General features: G+C 38.8%; 1 protein-coding gene across 12 annotated transcripts in view; it reads left to right on the top strand.

Moving 5' to 3' along the window:
* Positions 1–436: 436 nt before the first annotated feature.
* LOC121528074 (calcium-activated potassium channel subunit alpha-1-like) overlaps positions 437–17,383 on the top strand; it is a 142,095-nt gene continuing 125,148 nt past the window's right edge. For all 12 annotated transcript variants that reach the window (XM_041815210.1, XM_041815215.1, XM_041815212.1 and 9 more), the window contains exon 1: positions 437–1,291. In XM_041815210.1, the coding sequence (XP_041671144.1) occupies positions 1,058–1,291 (234 nt within the window). In that variant the 5' untranslated portion in view covers positions 437–1,057. The remainder of the gene's footprint in view (positions 1,292–17,383) is intronic.

Below are 17,383 nucleotides of genomic sequence, written 5' to 3' on the forward strand. Positions count from 1 at the left end.
ATAAAACATGCAAAAAATTGCAAAACACGGAACAACCTAAGTGTATTTTCCCCAACAGCAACTTTGAAAATAAATTTTAGCATCACTTAATAATTTGAGTCACATCATTTAAAAATGAAATAATCACCCAAAATTAAGTCTTTAACAAAGCAAATTATTAATTAAGATATCAGGTCATAGTAGTCAACTCTTTGTAAAATATATGTATTCTGCACAAATGTTTAATATGAGAAATTGATGGCTATTTCTTCTAAAACCGAAAGTGTGTCCGCATAACTGACAGTTTCAAAGTAAGGTGGCTGTAACCACAAGTTACAACCATGAAAAATTGATGAAGCGGTCACTATAAATAACCAGACTTCCAGATAAGCATCGACGTCTGCTATTGATGGCTCCTCCCCCGCTACCTGTAAATCTGCGATGCCATCTCCCGACAAATGGATGCGACAGGCGGACAGCGGAGCCTGGAGAGACGCAACAACTAATTCTTTTTATCCTTGACTCTTTTTTTAATTCCTTTTCACCGTTTTACTTCGAAAGGTTATCGATAAAGTGCGGTTGAAACGCGAGAAGAACATTCAACAGTGAAAACAAGGTGGAGCAGCGCGCGAAGCCACCGTCTACTGAGGACGTCACAGCTCTTTAATCTTCATAACATCCCTCGTGCATTTTAAACCGTTTGGACTGTTCTGGAAATAAGGAGTTTTTCGTAGTTTTTTCTTGAAATGTGATTTCATACGCACGAAAGAAAGGATGGCGCGCAATTCCAGTCATGAACGCGCATCGTGACGCGCACAGCTGACATCTGAAATTGTGGGGAAGTTTTTTATTTTCGTGCGTGTACCTGCTTTCCACTCAACTTTTACGTCCTCGGCTGGTGAAGCCAGAGGAGCGGGAGGTGGCTGACTCAAACATGGCCGAGCCGAGGGGGCATCAGGGGACGCTGGTTGGAGGTCCCCAAAGCGCCTGAAGCCCGGCTGAGTTGGTTGTTTGTGTTTGTTTTAGGAGGGGCTGGAGGGTGGAGGTGACGGAGGGGGAGGGTTAAAGGTGAGCAGAAATGCCGAAAAACCGGGAGAAATTCGCCCCGGACCCGTCCATCCACATCTCCAAGATGAACGTGATCATCCCGTTCTCGCCAGATGTGCCGTGTGACAGTAACGGGCAGCGGATGTGGTGGGCTTTCCTCGCCTCGTCCATGGTCACTTTCTTCGGGGGGCTCTTCATCATCCTGCTGTGGAGAACTCTCAAATACCTTTGGACTGTGTGCTGCCACTGTAACGCCAAGAAGAAGGTAGGTTGAAGCCAACAAACCAACCACACCTCAGAGGATGACTTATTTATCAGAGGGGTTTTGTGTAACAGCCAGCGCGTGACTTCACTGTGCCCAGTTTGATTTATGAAAAAAGGCTCGTAATTAAATCTGTGTCCGCAGAGAGCACGGTGAATAATTTAGGTCTAGTTTAACTGCATATAGAGAAACAGAGAGATACCATCATACAGGAAGGATGCACCACAGTCCTCTTCAGGGTTGAAGTTGCAGCTGACACTTGTTGGTTGGCATCCTCCTTTATGATCCCTTAGCAACTTACAAGCAGGTTGTAAACAGTGATTACAATCTGATAAACTCCCATTATATATGTTAATATTTGAGCATACAGCCTTTCTGTTGATAATAAAATTCACAATTTTGCATAAAATACATTAAAGTGGATGACAATCATATTGGCCCCACTACAAAAAACTTGAATTTTTTAGAACCCATTAAACTTGCTATGGCGTTAAATAGAATCTATTAAGGTTTATTTCACCCTAATTCTCTGACTAATTCAGATTTTTTTTTATGCGACCCCCCTGTTTGTGTAGTCATGTTTATTGTAGCCTAGGTGTGTATAAGTGCTGCTGAAATACAGAATACACAAATCAACATCTCTGTCCCGAAACTACTCCTGTGTTATTTTTGACAGTCCTGTTGCCTCCCTGTAAATATTTGCATTGTGACAACTTTTTGTTGAAGAACTGGTCACAATGAAAACTGTCAACGGTCTGTGGTTAGGGATTGTTATCGATACTAGGGCTGGGCAGTTCATTGAAATTTAGATTAAACCAGGGATGGGCTTGTGATTAAGGCGCACTCCAAGTGGCTACTTTCCCGCATGTCTCTCCCCAACTCTCTCATCCCTGTTTCTGATTCTATCCACTATCCTCCTGAAGGCAGAAAATGCCCAAAAATATATCTTAAAAAAAGATGATTATCAGCACCAATATATTATCTGCTGTATTGCAATTGTGTTACATAGTATAATTATTCCAACATTAAAATATTAACTGATAAAATCCACATAAATAAAGGCATCACCTGTTGGGGGTTTCAGTTAGTGATGGGAATTCCAGCTCTTTTTAGTGATCTAGGTTATTTGGTTCAACTCAGCAAGAAGAGCCGACTCTAACTGCTCTCAAGAGGTCATCATATGGGTACCAGTTTGGCTTCATTTGACCTGCCAGATTTAGCAATATAATTTGACATTTGTACTGGTATTTTCTCCAGTTGTGATTTCTATTTTAAAAATGAAAATGTCATCACACCTGTCATAAAACAACAATATTATACGGTCAAAGTTGTGTTTTTATTTCTTGGCGTGCCTGTGGTAGAGCAGTGTGGAGAAAAGATCATCCCTGCTGATCAATCAAATAACACAAACAGTAAAAATCATAATAGAAATAAAAATAATAATAATAATCTAAAACAGCTCTTAAACAGGGATTCGGATTTTATCGTTCAAACCGGCTCATTCAATAATGACATGTCACTATTTTTCAGTGTTTCGGAGGACCAAGCCACGTAGTCTTTTTTCTGACAGAGTGCTGAGTCAGCTGACATCTGGAAACAGCAAAGTTTGCCAGAGACAGCTAAAAGACAAAGCTATCAATGACTAAATCAGTCTGTCAGTCTCCTGATCCACTGCTACTTCTTAGCTGTACCCCTTCCTGTTTTAGTCGATGTTGTTTCCACACATTTAATCGTATAAATTTTTTGCTTGTTAGTTAAGAAATACATAAGAAATAGAACTCAAAAAAATAATCACATGAGACGAGATAAAATAGGTAAAAGCTGGAAATACCATGTTCATTTACATTTCAAAGGATTGCAGATCTAGTTCAAGTACATTTTAGTAAGTCGTTGTCAACCTTAATCATATATAATGTTATTTCTAACAAGAATAGTTGACATTAAGCTCACTTCCAGCATTATTGCTGTCATTAGCAAACTTACATTTGAGGGATGTTTTTAACATTACTTTCATTTTAGCATATTTATTAGTGACTGTGGTCTTATTTTAGATTGAATTAATTTCACCTGTAAATATTGTGCAATAATAGTTATTTTAATGGAAATTTGGAACATTTATATGTAAATGTTTGAAATTTTGATTGGGAATTATTTTGGAGTGTCCTTCGAAATTTTCAAAAGTTTCAAGAAAATTGCAGGGAAATTGTTTGGATGCTTGGGGGAATTTAAGTTTATTTTCATAGAATTTTGGGAAATGTATTGATAATATTTTGGGAAAATTTTATTTAGAAAAAAAAAGGGAAATTTTTGTTAAAATTTTTAGGTATTTTCATGGAAATTTGCAATGTCGCTTTGGAATTTTTTAAAATAATGTGATCCAGAATTTGGGAGGAGGCATTTTTTGAGATTTTAAATAACTGTCATGGAAATTTTAGGGAATTTTACTGGAATTTTTATAGAATTTGCTTTGAAATTTAAAGATATATTTTAGAAAATTTGCAAAAACTATTTGTGTAATTTTAGGCAACTTAGGGTTTTTTTTGGGGCGGTGTTCTGTGAAATTTTCAAGAATTTCATGAAAATAACTGGGATTTTGTTTGGATTTTTTTTTACTTTCATAGAACTTTTGGGAATGTTTTGATGATTTTTTGTAGGATTTGATATTAAAAAAAATCAGGAAAATTTGCTATGCAATGTGGGGGATTTTGCTTGATAAATTTAAGGAATTTTCAAGGAATTTTTTCTGGAATGTTTAAGTTTCACAGTTATTTAAAAAAAAATGATCAGGTCACAGCACCGCTGCTTTCAAGTTGTGACGATTACTGACAGCTTCATGAGCTGTTTGTGAAACTCATTTGCAGATATTATTTCACGCCTGGAGACTGTTTGCATCAAGGATGAACCAACCCTTTTCAGAAATTCAAACACAAAGCAATCAACCAAGACAAATTTATTGACAGTTTACTGATATTAGCGAGGGGAAATAATATGGCACTTCTTGAGTTAAACCCAGTGATGAAATAAATGAAGCTATGACAATGATATTATTATTATTATTATCTGTGATTCAAAAACAGATCCATAAGAGCCTCACAGTGTTAAGTAATGTGCAAATAAGCACGAGACAGCGACAATACTATGTGTAAACAATGTAAACACTCGAGGGGTAAAGTTCTCCATGCTTTATCTTGTGTACACAAGTCTAAATTCAGTCATATTTTGCTGCGTGAAACTCTCCTCATGCACAATTTCTTTGACACATTTCAGACGAGAGAACCTTTTACTGCTCAGGACACACCCAGTAGGCGATGGCACCACTTTGGTGTCACTGTATTGGTTGGATTGAGTTAAACTTTTTCCATGGTATATCTAATACCACAAATAATTTCCATATTATGCTTAGAACTGTTAGCAATCTCCCCAAGCTCAACCAGGCTGTATTTGTGACATGTAAACTACTGTATTGATCCATTTTTACTGTTATGCTTAAGGAAAAGATTATTTAGGCAGCAGAGATGGAGCAGTTTTACCTTTTTCTGTTCAGTCATCTCTAAGAACGGCTGGAGGATGAGGAGAAATGGCAAAGGCTGCGTGCTGGGTGGGGCTGACCTTTGGAAAGGAGACGTCTGCAACATTTCTATGCTTTGGAGGAAGCTGGTTGTAATTAGGGATGCACGATCACGATCACTACCACTGATATGTTTTTGGCCATTTAGTTCATTGCTAAAGGCGGAGAAATACAGGTAATGTTTCAGCTTTGGTTCTAATATTCAAACAATCCCCTCTGTTTGCATCTGAGTTTTATTTATAGATACAGAGAAAAGCAACAGAAATAAATCTGTGAAAGATCAGGATGAGGTTTTTCCTCTTCTTTGGAGTCCGCAGGCAAACACCGTGCATGTGTGAATACAAGAGAGCAGTCAGATTGCGTGTTTTTTTTTTTCCTCACATTTCTGCCAAGTGAATCCTGCGAGCTCCACCAACCTGTTGTGTTACTCAGTGGGAGTCAGTTAGAGACGGGTCATCCTTTCACTTTCTATCTCTCCCTCTCTCTGCTTTCTGTTGGCATTCATCGCTAACTCCTGACCTGTCATCTTCTCCTTCTTCTCCTTCTTCTTTTCACCCTCTTTTTCTCATCCAAGAATTCCTCCTAAGTGTCAGAAATGCAGTGTCAGGCGCACACCGTATGTGCCATATGAATCAGTACTTTTGTTGCTTAGCAACTAGCAAGCAAAGGATTTCATTATAAGAGTAAATCTCTCCATGTTATGCAGTTGTCTGGGCTGTGAGATGTGGCAGGTTGTGTTGGAGAAACACCCCTCCCTCCCTCCCCTCCTCTCGGTCTGTGCATGTCATTAGCAGCAAAAACAGCGAGCTTTCAGAGCATTGTTCATAGATGGGAGCTGATAATCCGTTTCCTCCTTTTCTCTCTCTCTTTTTGCACTTTGTTTTTGCCCTCCGCGGGGCGTTCGGTGCCCCGTTCACTGCTCTGTTCTGACAGCTCCCTGAAACGGAGCCTCTCTCTCTCTTTGGCTCTGACTTCCAGAGTCTGATGGAAATCGATGAAACTCTCCGTTTGTGAGGTTCTGATGAATGACGGCTATTATCCGTCTGTGAGGAAGAGAGGAATTGTGTTCATTGTAAATGGCTCTGAGCTCACAGCTGGAGGGTGACAAGCTGTGGAAGATCATCAGTCATATTTCTGTGTTTAATGGAAGTCTGTGTTTCTCTGTTTGTTTACAAGAGATCCTGAAAGTTTACAGAGAAAATTAAATATGAGATCAGCCAGTTTTTGTGAGTTCAAGGTATTAAAATCCAAAGTTGAGTCACTCAATAAAGCTCGATTTTCACCGATTAACAACTTTATCTGCTGAAAAATCGATACTTGTAGTTTAGATGAAACATTAGATAACTCACACAGCAGCCATTATCTTACAGTGTCTCTCTAATGATGGGAAGAGTGATGCTATCAAGGATTCAAGTCATGTGACCACAGATGATATGAAAATCCTTTTTGTTTGCATGCTTCATTGGATACAAGAGATAATAATAATAATAATAAGTAGAAAATTAGGCAGTGTCTCCTGTTGAGAATGCCCGTTGTTCACAAGTTATATTCCGAAGGCATTTGTGACCTTTAGTTCAGTCTCATCACATACTAAACATTTTATTGCAGAATGGATTTACAGTTTTACTTGGCAGAAAAGGCTCGTATCCAAAGATGCTCTTGGGTTAGTCAAGCAGCATGCTTTGGCTTTCCAGGGAGTGCATGGCAAGAAGCCCCCATATGGATAGGTACATTTATGACGATGCATGCTGAATACAAAAAAAATAGTTCAAAGCAATTAATCCATAGTAGCATAAATCTGAATATTGATTTATTTATTTATCCATTTATTTGTCAGGGACAATACATAAGCATTGCTGCATTTAATTACAGTGCAACTGATGCAATGTATAAAAGACATCTAGCTATGGCTAATTTGCAGTCTTTGTCCCTGGTTGGCTTTAAAGAAATAACACATATGATACAACAGAATAAAATGGACATTAAAGACTCACAATGGCAGTAGACATAAATGAACAACCACAAAAAATGCATTAAAACAGCAGCAGCAAGACAAACATAAACATGCAGCCACATACATAAAAGCTAACAGTAAGGCAGACATAAACATACAGATGAATGACAATGACTAAAATGATGGTTAAGAGAATAGGTAAAGTAGCTAGGAACAAGATAAAAAGGAGTAAAATGAGCTGAATGATATAAAAAAATTTTAAGACACGTAGCCACGTGTTCACAGATTTGCCTTTGTTTGAGCCATGGTTTTACTGTGTTATTGAATACTTTGAAGTCAGTCAGTGTTTTAATAAATTAATATGAGGGTACAACAAGCTTTATGCTATAAAGGAGGAGGCTGGGGTGGAGGAGGTTAAGCTTTTACAGCAGTAGCAGTGTGGTGCATCAGCATCAATACAAGCAGGGATTGGTGAGAAGTCTCATATTTAAATACACCGCTGTGTTGAGACAAAGAGCTGTCATTGGCTGTGGGAGCTGCGAGGGTCAGCTGGTTGTCGGCTGATCGCAGCTAGGCGACTACTGTGTCCCACATGAACAAACACTAAGCGTCATATCTTTCAAAAAAGGCCTGTGTTGGTCAACATTTAAAGTAATCTTAGGTCAATATCAAATACCTGTTCTATATATACGGTTCTACCTCAGGGTGCTGAGAAGCATCCCCCCCAGCATGATGCTGCCACCACCATGCTTCACAGTGGGGATGGTGTGTTTGCTGTGATTTGCGATGCTCAAACATAGCGTCTTGTCTGATGAGACCAAAAAGCACCCTTTCTGGTCATCAGACCAAACTTTCTTCCTCTTGAGCATGGAGTATCCCGCATGCCTTTGGTGAGCTCTAGTTGAGATTTAACATTTTCTTCAACAGTGACTTTCTCTTTGCAAAGGTCTCTCTCACTAGTCTCCTTCTTGCACGGTCAGTCAGTTTGTGAAGACAGTCTGATCTAGGCAGATTTACACATGTGCCATATTTCTTCCATGTCTTGATGATGGATTTAACTGAATTGGGGGATGTTCAGTTAAGAGTCTTCTTTTGCCCTCATGGTGTAATGGTAGCCAGGAATACTGATCAACCAGTGTCCTACATTACTTTGTAGAGATTCGTGCAAATATTAAAATTCATGGTTATGACACAGAATAAACATCAAATAAAATTTCACTCTATGCCGATGATATTTTGATCTAAGTAACAAGACCACAGATTTCTATGCCTTTTCTACTGGAGACAATTGGTTTATTTAGCTCATTCTCAGGATACAGGGTAAACTGGGGAAAAAGTGAACTCATGCCAGTGCACTGTGAAAATTCTAGACCAATGAGCATGGATGGCATAAGAAGAGAATGGGAGAGAGAACTAGGACTTGAAATAGCAGAAGACATTTGGGAAAAAGGCCTGAAACATGTGAATACTTGTTCCCTTAATGCTTAAAACAATTTAAAATCTTACAGATTGCATAATTCGAAGGTGAAACTATGTTAAATCTTCCCAGAAACTTCACCAATATGTGAAAAGTGTAATCAAGTAGAAGCAGACTTACTACATAGTTACACCTTATGCTCAAAAATCTTGAAGGTTAAAATAAACCCAGACCCAATCTTAGTTATTTCGGGGGTATCAGAAAGTGTTCGAAATCTTAATGGTGCACAGCGCCACCTCCTGTCCTATGGCCTTCTGTGTGCTAAGAAAGTAATTCTGGAAGAAAACAGATACTCCAACTTTTAAAGCTTGGATAACACTACTGACTGGTACTCTCCACTTGGAGAAGATTAGACACACACTCTGTGACAGTTTGGGAGATTTTGATTAGATCTAGAATCCACTGATCTCATACATGAGAAAGTCACATTGATAAGATGCACTATTCTTACTTGGCCTTTGGAATAAGAATAATTGTGACCACTTTAATTTAATCAATTAAAAAACAGTTTTGAGTCCATATGAAGACATTCTTATCTTCCAGGAATGTATTTGTGTTAGTTTCAAAGTTCATTTTCAAAGTCTTATCTCAAGATACATGGGGCTTAAAGTTCATAGACTCATCTTAGGTGTACTCTGTTATCTTGTGTTATACCATGTGATTGACTGCTGCTCCACCACATGACGACCATCTGTGGACACAGTCTGACAATTCACCTCCACATCATAGGTCAGAGGCACAGGTCTTGTTTGTCGCACAGTATATAAACTCTGTCATTACAATAAATCTGAGAGAACTGATCTGAACCAGAGCACTTGTTTGCGAGCCGTCTATTCTCTTCCCTCACATCTAGGATGTGGGCTAGGCCCACCAGTGTTATGTAGGCTCGGCCTACTGTTACATAGGCTCGGCCTATGGGATAACAGCATTATTCCAGCCTTCCAAGTGGTGCTACGCTGGGTTGGGGTGGGTAAGGGTGGTTATTAACGTCTGATGGTTTTCTGCGTTATTTTCTTTGTTTAGTCGTTCTGTATGTTTTTCTATGGCTCATAACAAAAATGAAGCAATTTGCCCATTGTGTATGAAACTGTCTACTGTTGTGCAGATGCTTCACAGTGAAGATACTGGAAACATTACTTTGTAGAAATCTGTTTTCACTTAAACTAAGATAATAAAACTTGCTAGCATGCTGATGTTAGTGCTTACCTCAAAGAAACTTTAAATGTAGATATCAATTCCATTATAGCCCAAGGATTCTTCGGATTTACACTGTATTTAGGGAAAAAAATAATAATATCATGTTTATTTTTGTTAATAATTTATCTTTATAGTATGTTAACTTGTAAGGACATACTTGGTTGTGTGTACATTTTTGTTTTCACCACCGTCAGAGCTCATGTGTATCTTCTTCAGTGACTCAGTGTCCTTAGATGTTTCAGGTGTATGGCTGAGTCTGTGTGCATGTTTTGTGTGCATGGTGGGGGGTGATTGGAGGAATCAACTTGGGGCGGGGTTTTAGAGTGTCGTCTGAAATATTGTAATTATGAGACGAGTGGTTGTGACTGAACGGTGGTAATTACCAGTCACAAAGTTTGAATAGCTGAGTGGATCAAATTTGCTGTTCTGTCTTCCTCTCCTGCACAGGCACAAACTGAGAGAAACGCACAAAACATCAAGTCAAGCAGCATGAATATTCAGTCTGCATAACATCATATGTTGGAAACTTTTTTCTCCTTTTTTGTGCAATAGCCAAGGCCAGACGCATTGTGCCTTCCAGTTTTTTTTTCCATCCCTTCACACTTGATGTGAATGTATAACCTCAAGAACACTTTCTCTCTTGAGGGATTTTCTTCAGACTTTGCACAGATGTACAGTCTGGCTCAAGGATGAACTGATCGTGTTTTGGAGGTCATAGATCACCTGTCAAGCTCATTAGGCCTCATGTTCATCCCTTGCTTCTTAAAGTCATACCTTAAGAGCACAGATGGATTTTCTTCAAACTTTGTAGAAATGTCCATTCTGGAAAAATGCTTAGAGAGATCCACAGTCAGTCTGCACCACCAGGGGTCAGTACGCCAAGGCTGCCACCTTTTCCTGCCAGTTGGTGTACACTGCACCCTGCCAGTCCGCTCACAGTAGGGTGGCTCCATATCACTCTTTTGAGCATGCAAGCACCTGGTTCTCTGGGGATGCCCTGGTTTCCAACATCTGCTCTTCCGATTTGCCAGTTCATGGTAGGCGAACTATTCTTTGTGGCCCTTCCCCAGGACCATTTTTCCTTTGAAGACCCTACCAGAGGCTAATGCTCCTGACAACACAGCTCCCATGTTCATAGGACCACACAAACCCCCCTACAATAAGGTTTTCTCCAGAGGTTGGCTGGGCTTAGCCTTAGAGATAGGTGGAGAAATTCAGACATCTGAAGGGAGCTAAGAGTAAAGCCCCTGCTCTTTCGCATTGGAATGAGCCAGTTGAGGTGTTTCGGGCATCTAATTGAGATGCCTCTTGGGCAACTCCCTATGGAGGTCTCCCAGGCATGGCTGGCTGGGAGGAGACCTTGGGGAAGACCCAGAAGGCACTGGAAGGATTATATATCCTGTCTGGTGTGGATGTGTCTTGGGATGCCCCAGAAGGAGTTGGAAAGTGTCCCTGGGAAGAAGGATGTCTGGGTTGACTTGCTCAGCCTGCTGAAGCGGAAGAAGATGGATGGCTGGCTGGCTGGCTGGCTGGCTGGCTGGACGGATGGATGGATGGATGGATGGCTTTGAGGGATTTTCTTCCAACCCTTGCACTAACATCCACTTTGGCTCAAGCATGATTTGAACAGATTTTGGAGGTGAAACGTCACAATCATTAGGCCTCATGTTCATCCCTTACAATTAAAAAAATATCTCAAGAACACCTAGCAGTGATGACATTAGCACAAATTGAATAAATTCCTCTTCTGGGTGAATTGATTAGTTTGAGAGGTTGTAGGTCGCATGTCGAGGTTTTTGGGCCTCATGTTCATCCCTTGCTTTTGATAGCTATATCTCAAGAATGCTTTAAGGGATTTTCCTTAGAGTTTGCAGAACTTTCCAATCTTTTTTAAGGTTGATCTGACCAGATTTTGGAGGTCAGTTTCACATGTTAAGTCTTAGCGATATCTCAACAACATGTTGAGGGATCTTGAAACTTTGACCAAATGTCCTAGGTTGGCCATTTGGCCTCATTTTCTTTGCATATAAGGTTTCTATTTACTACACAACCACGGAAGTCAGCCCAGCCCTTTTTCTGAATCTACTATGTACTTTCGCTATCCTGCAATTGTATATATTTTCCTTTTACACATCTAAATAATACAAGAAGACTCTTAAGATTAGTGTTCATTTTATTTAATCTGCATTTATTTAATCAATCTAAAAGTCCTTGAACCCCTCACGGGTCATACTTCCATGAACTTAAAGAAGAAGCACTCGAGCGCAGCTTAGTTTAACTCTAGACCCTCTATTGGCACACAATAGCCTCTTCTGTTCACCTTGCCAGTCTTGTTAGCATAGAAAGAAGCGCATATGTTCCTTGATACGTCTTGTGTAATTGTGTAATTAGTACAGCATGGATTAGCTGCTCACATTACATAATAAATGCTGCGTGCTGCAGCTTGGCCGTCATGGCACCATCTGTGATCCAACAGGTCTCAGATTAACACAAATGTTCAAAATCTCAACGGTGGCAGAGCATGCTGCTTTTTGATAACATATCTGATTGTTTTTGCACAATGAACGGTGTTATAGGTAGTAAAAAGATAATATGTTACTGGAATTGGTTAGTTTATTTTTCTGTTCTGAATTCCTGGTTGTATTTTTCATTTGACACATTTCTAAAATAGTTTGTGTTTATGCCCATCAACAGGTGAGTCATTCATAAAACAACACACATACTCCTCCTGTCCAATTTTAGCTTTAGCTTCCTCACAACTTGAATGTCCTCACACACAAGCTGAATTTAGCCTGTGACTTGAGGCTAAGGTTGTCTGCTTTGTGATGTTATTTGCGTTAAATAAACGTGTTCATTCGCTCAGTTGTGCAAGAACAAAGGGGCCAGGAGCTTTGTGTGATATGGTCCTTTTTAAACCCAGCAGAGGGGCCATAGATCCGCTTTGTGACTTGGATATTTCTGGCTTTTTCCTCCTCTGAGGATGTCTTATTTCATTATTAATCTGATTTATATTAATGTGTTTTTAAATATTTCATTAACTTTAGAAAGTATGTCATGAGGCAGATGTTCTATTCTGGTTTTAATGTACTTACCCAGAGAGAAATGATCACGGCGGAGTTAGAGAACGGGATAACAGCGTTGATCGATGACCTCTGCACGAAGGCGGGATAGTGAAACCTAAATTTAGAGGCTCATACGATAGATCAAAGTGACGGAAAGGAGACATGATTCCAGAGTGGGTGTAATGACTACATTAACTTTTTTGGTGCTATTAAAAATGCATCCTGTCTGTTTTTTATCACATTGATATTAAGTCTAGTTGTTTAATGCTCCTGATAACTTACTTTTAATGGTGCAGTGATTTTTTTTCCTTTGTAAGTTGTACTTCTAGTCAAGTTTTATGAATAAATTAAAGCAGGAATGTCCAAACTTTTCCTTTGGGGGGCATTTACAGAAATATGGATGGTGGGACCACTTTCATATACCATTCCTTGAGGATATTAAAGTTAGTTAAACCCATGTGATAAAGATTAAGGTAGTGATTGAGTATGCATAAGTGGCTAGTTAATGGCTGACAAGGCAAAAAGCCAATCATTTGAAGGATTTTGGGGAGGCCAATCAGATTTCAGGGGGCCCTGGTTGGCTCTGGCTACCACTGGCTCCACCCCTGGAACACTATTGGTCCTGCTGTTTGTTGTGGTAATCAATCAGGGCATTATAAATCAAGATATCGTTATAATTTTGGTCGCCAATATGTTAACCCATCAATAAATTCTTCTTGTCAAAATGTTTGTTTACAGAATTAGCATGGTAGTATATGCTCAAGTGGCCTCATTTTACATAATGAGGGAGAAAAGCTGTTAAAAATGACCTTCCTGGTTTGAATCACAAGCTTTTCGCTGATTATCCTTGGGACTGCTCACAACACAAAACAGGAAATGCCCCTTTTAACCCTCGCGGTTAAAAGGGGCAGTGATTGGGCCGCAAATGATAGAGAATATTTCTTGTTTATCATGAGCAAGAGTAGCTATTTTTAATTAATGAAAACATTACAGTGCAAAAACTCATTTTGTAGGGTTACAAAATGAGAAATCTGCCTCCTGACTCTAAAAGAATAATATAAAAGTCGCATGTTGTGAATCGCACATCATTAATCTTTAAACTTTGCCTTTCCCAGCATTATTGATGTCATTACTAATGCTATTTTTCCAATTTACACTTTTAGACTTGGCCATCACAGAGCTGCAGAAAACAGCAGGATACCAATTAAGTCTACTTGAGTGAGCTATCACCTCTCTCTACACAGGCCGTCTCTTCATTAAAACAGGGAAGAGCACCTTCAGATAAAATAAATTAGTTTAAGCACTCATCAGTTTTAAAGTTAGAACACAATATTAACATGGACTTAGACATTTTTAACAAGTTTGCTTTTTTGAAAAATTAAAGTGAGTGAACCAAAGACTTTATCACTTTAACCTGATATAAAAAATTTTATTTCATAAATCATAACTTCATTTGGAAATGTTGTGAAAGAAACTACACCGCTGTCTTCCCCCCAAAACTTTGACATCAAACATACTGGTGTGATGTTGTACTTAAGTTTTTCCTTTATTATTTACCAGATTTTAAAAAATAATCATACATGTTACAGTCAAGCGGTTTGATCACTTAATCATCTAAGTTTAGTGTGGGGTGGTGGGAGGCTTAAAACCCTGCAACCCCAACAGACATTTGGGATCACGATTGCAAACAACCCATACAGGATTTTTGCCTGTTTCTCATATGCCAATTTTTCCGAACTCATTTTAGAGAATATGCTTACTGGCTCCTGATTTAACACTGTACTACCATCAGACAGTGGCTGTAGTGTATCTGAAATATGGACTGATTTTAGGATTTTGACTGCACATATATAGTGTTTAACAAATTTATTAGACCACCTGTCATAAAATAGCTAGCTAGCATACCTTTGTTAGCTTTAGATTCAGCTACATAGCTTTGCTACCTATGTAGCTTACATAGCTAATATAGCTGACATGGTGTCACTAGCTTTAGATGTAGCCATGCTAGCGGGGTTAGAGTGTTTTCAAGGAGGACACGTTTTATTCCTGTAAGCAGATAGTTACTCAGCTTTATTAAACATTTTGTAATCAGGTTTTCAAGCTTGGGTTTTTGACTTTTATCTTTGTTTAAACTGGGAGTTTAATCTGATCTAATTTTGAAAGTTTTAGCACGTTTTTCTTCTCTGACAGGGGGGATCTGGAAGGGTTGGCGTCTGAGAGCTGCGGTCTGCAGCCAGACTGGCGTGGTTTTTACTGAACATTTAATGTAACTGATCAATTTATCAAATATTTAACTAACTATTATCAAATCAGTTAGAATACTCACCCCTTACTGCAGATATGTATGGCCAATATATAAAAGCTTTAAATTCTGGCAAATATATCACAGTTTCAAGCCATTATCATGCTGACATGCTGATTTTCCTGCATTATTAGTGCAGCAGGTCTAGATTTTGTTCATGACTCCTGTGCTAAAATTCAACCCTTAGATCTAAAACAAAGGAGACAGGGTATTATAATGTAAGAATGTCTTCCGGTGGGTCTTAATGCTTAAACTAACCAAGGTACTGTACTTACTGGATATTTTAACAGCTTCTCAGCCCTCCTTCTTTCACACTTTTAAAGCATCCTGTACTTATCTGTTTCCTTTAGCATACTGCTTTCTGTTGTATTCTGTGTAGATGCTTACGGGGTGTCACTGGGTGCTTTTTTCCAGATAAACCGTAAACGTAGCATCCCTCTAGCTTCCTCCACAGCACTCATTCAACAGGCTGCTCACTGAGAGCAAACAGCGTGTCCTTTTTCCTTTTTATCTCTAACCCTCAGCCTTATCCACTCAGCCTGATCTCCTTAAAGGGATTCAAAAGTGAGATTTAACTTAAATTCCCCCAAGGCTCTGCTTCTAGACTACTTTAATAAGATGTCTTTAAAAAATGATGTAACCTTTGAAACTCTTACAGTAAAAAATAGGCTGTCTTGTTATATGTGAGTCTAGATATTTATAAGAGAAAGGTATGACCATATATGGCAGCGGTCCTTGACTACCTCCACACAAGGTCCAGCTTTTTCCTTGAAAAAAAAATTATATATATGTTGGTCTACTTATCATATCACTGTTTAAATATATATATATTTTTAAAGGTACATCATTTTTATTCCCCAACAGTGAGAGGGCGACTGAGATATTTTAGCTGCATTTCTCTGAGGCTGTTACGCATCATGGGGTTTGATGCTAATATCCAGTGCTGTGATTGGTGAAACAAAAATCCATACAGGAAACAGGTTTCTGTTTTGATTCTCGGGCAGGTAAAACTGAACTCTCAAACATCCTGAAGAAGCTGATGAAGTTTGTAGTGGAGATGTGTCCGTCTAGCCACTCTGCCGTAAGCTCAGATAGGTGGAGGGCTGCATAGGTGGAACTTTTCCCGTGTCCACACAGGATCTCTGGAGCTCAGTCAGACCATCGTGTTCTTGGTCACCTTTCTCCCCTGACCGCTCAGTTTGGTAGGGTGACTTAGAAGGGTCCTGGTTGTGTCAAACTTCTTTCTTCTTTCTTTGAGAATTGTGGAGGACACTGTGCTTTTGGGAACCTTCAGTGCAACAGAACTTTTTTGTAGCTTTACCCAGATTTATGCCTTGTAACAATCCTGTCTCTGAGCTTTACAGAAGGTTCTTTGACCTCATGGCATCGTTTTTGCTCTGATATGCATTGTAAGCTGTAAGGCCTTCTAAAGTGCCTACAAAAAGTATTCACCCCCTTGGATGTTTTACATATTTATTGATTTTATAAATCAATCATGGTCAATATAATTTTGCTTTTTTGACCCCCCCAAAATACAGATTTTTTTTTTCATGTCAAACTGAAAACAGATTTCTTCAAAGTGATATCAATGAGATACAAAAAAACGATAAATGTCCCCCCCCAAGTCAGTATTTAGTAGATGCTCCTTTGGCTGCAATCACAGCACTGAGTCTGTGTGGACAGTTTTCAGTCAGGCTTACACGTCTGGACACAGAAATTTTACATAATTCTTCTTTGCAAAACTGCCTTTTCAAGTCCAGCCACAAATTCTGTATTGGCCTGAGGTCTGGGCTTCTAATGTAGCTTTCACTGTACGCTTCGGGTCATTTTCTTGCGGGAAAATAAATCTTCTTCCAAGCCAACAGGGGTGTTCTCTCTGCCATTACACATAAGAGCTTAAATTAAAGTAAAGATAATTTTATTTGACAAAAACTATTGGTAAGTACAAGGTTTCCACTGATCCTTGAAAAGTCTTAAACAGTCTTAAATTCTACATTAGAAATTTAAAGCCAAAAAAGTCTCAAAAGGTCCTATTTTAACTTGTGAGAGGTCTTAAATTTTAGATGGCAGTTTGATTAAGACATGACTTTATCCAGTCTTAGTTTTCTTCCTAAATTTATTTGATTTTAATCGTCCTTTTTTGCATATATGCTTGTCTAAATTATTAATAATGGCATTTTTAGCAGGTCTGATAGATTTGAGTATATTGCAAAGTAGGGCTGGGTACTGCCACTGATTTCCTGAATTGATTCGATTTCAATTCACAAGGTCCCGATTCAATTTCCAATTCAATTCAATTCAACATTGATTCATTGAGAGGTATTTCAACTACTGTTTTGCTTGAATATGCAAGAGCGTCTTAGATTACTAATGGCAGAAATTATACTTTCAGTTGAATTATTAATAAGAAACCTTCTAACTAGGCCCATTATTTAAAATATTAAAGTTCACACTAAAACTGACCCAAACTTGTTTCCTGAAAACACTGTTTATTGACCAACACATTTGATCAATCAACATAATAAAGTGCAACAT

Source organism: Cheilinus undulatus, linkage group 20, assembly GCF_018320785.1.
Source record: "Cheilinus undulatus linkage group 20, ASM1832078v1, whole genome shotgun sequence".
NCBI lineage: Eukaryota > Metazoa > Chordata > Actinopteri > Labriformes > Labridae > Cheilinus > Cheilinus undulatus.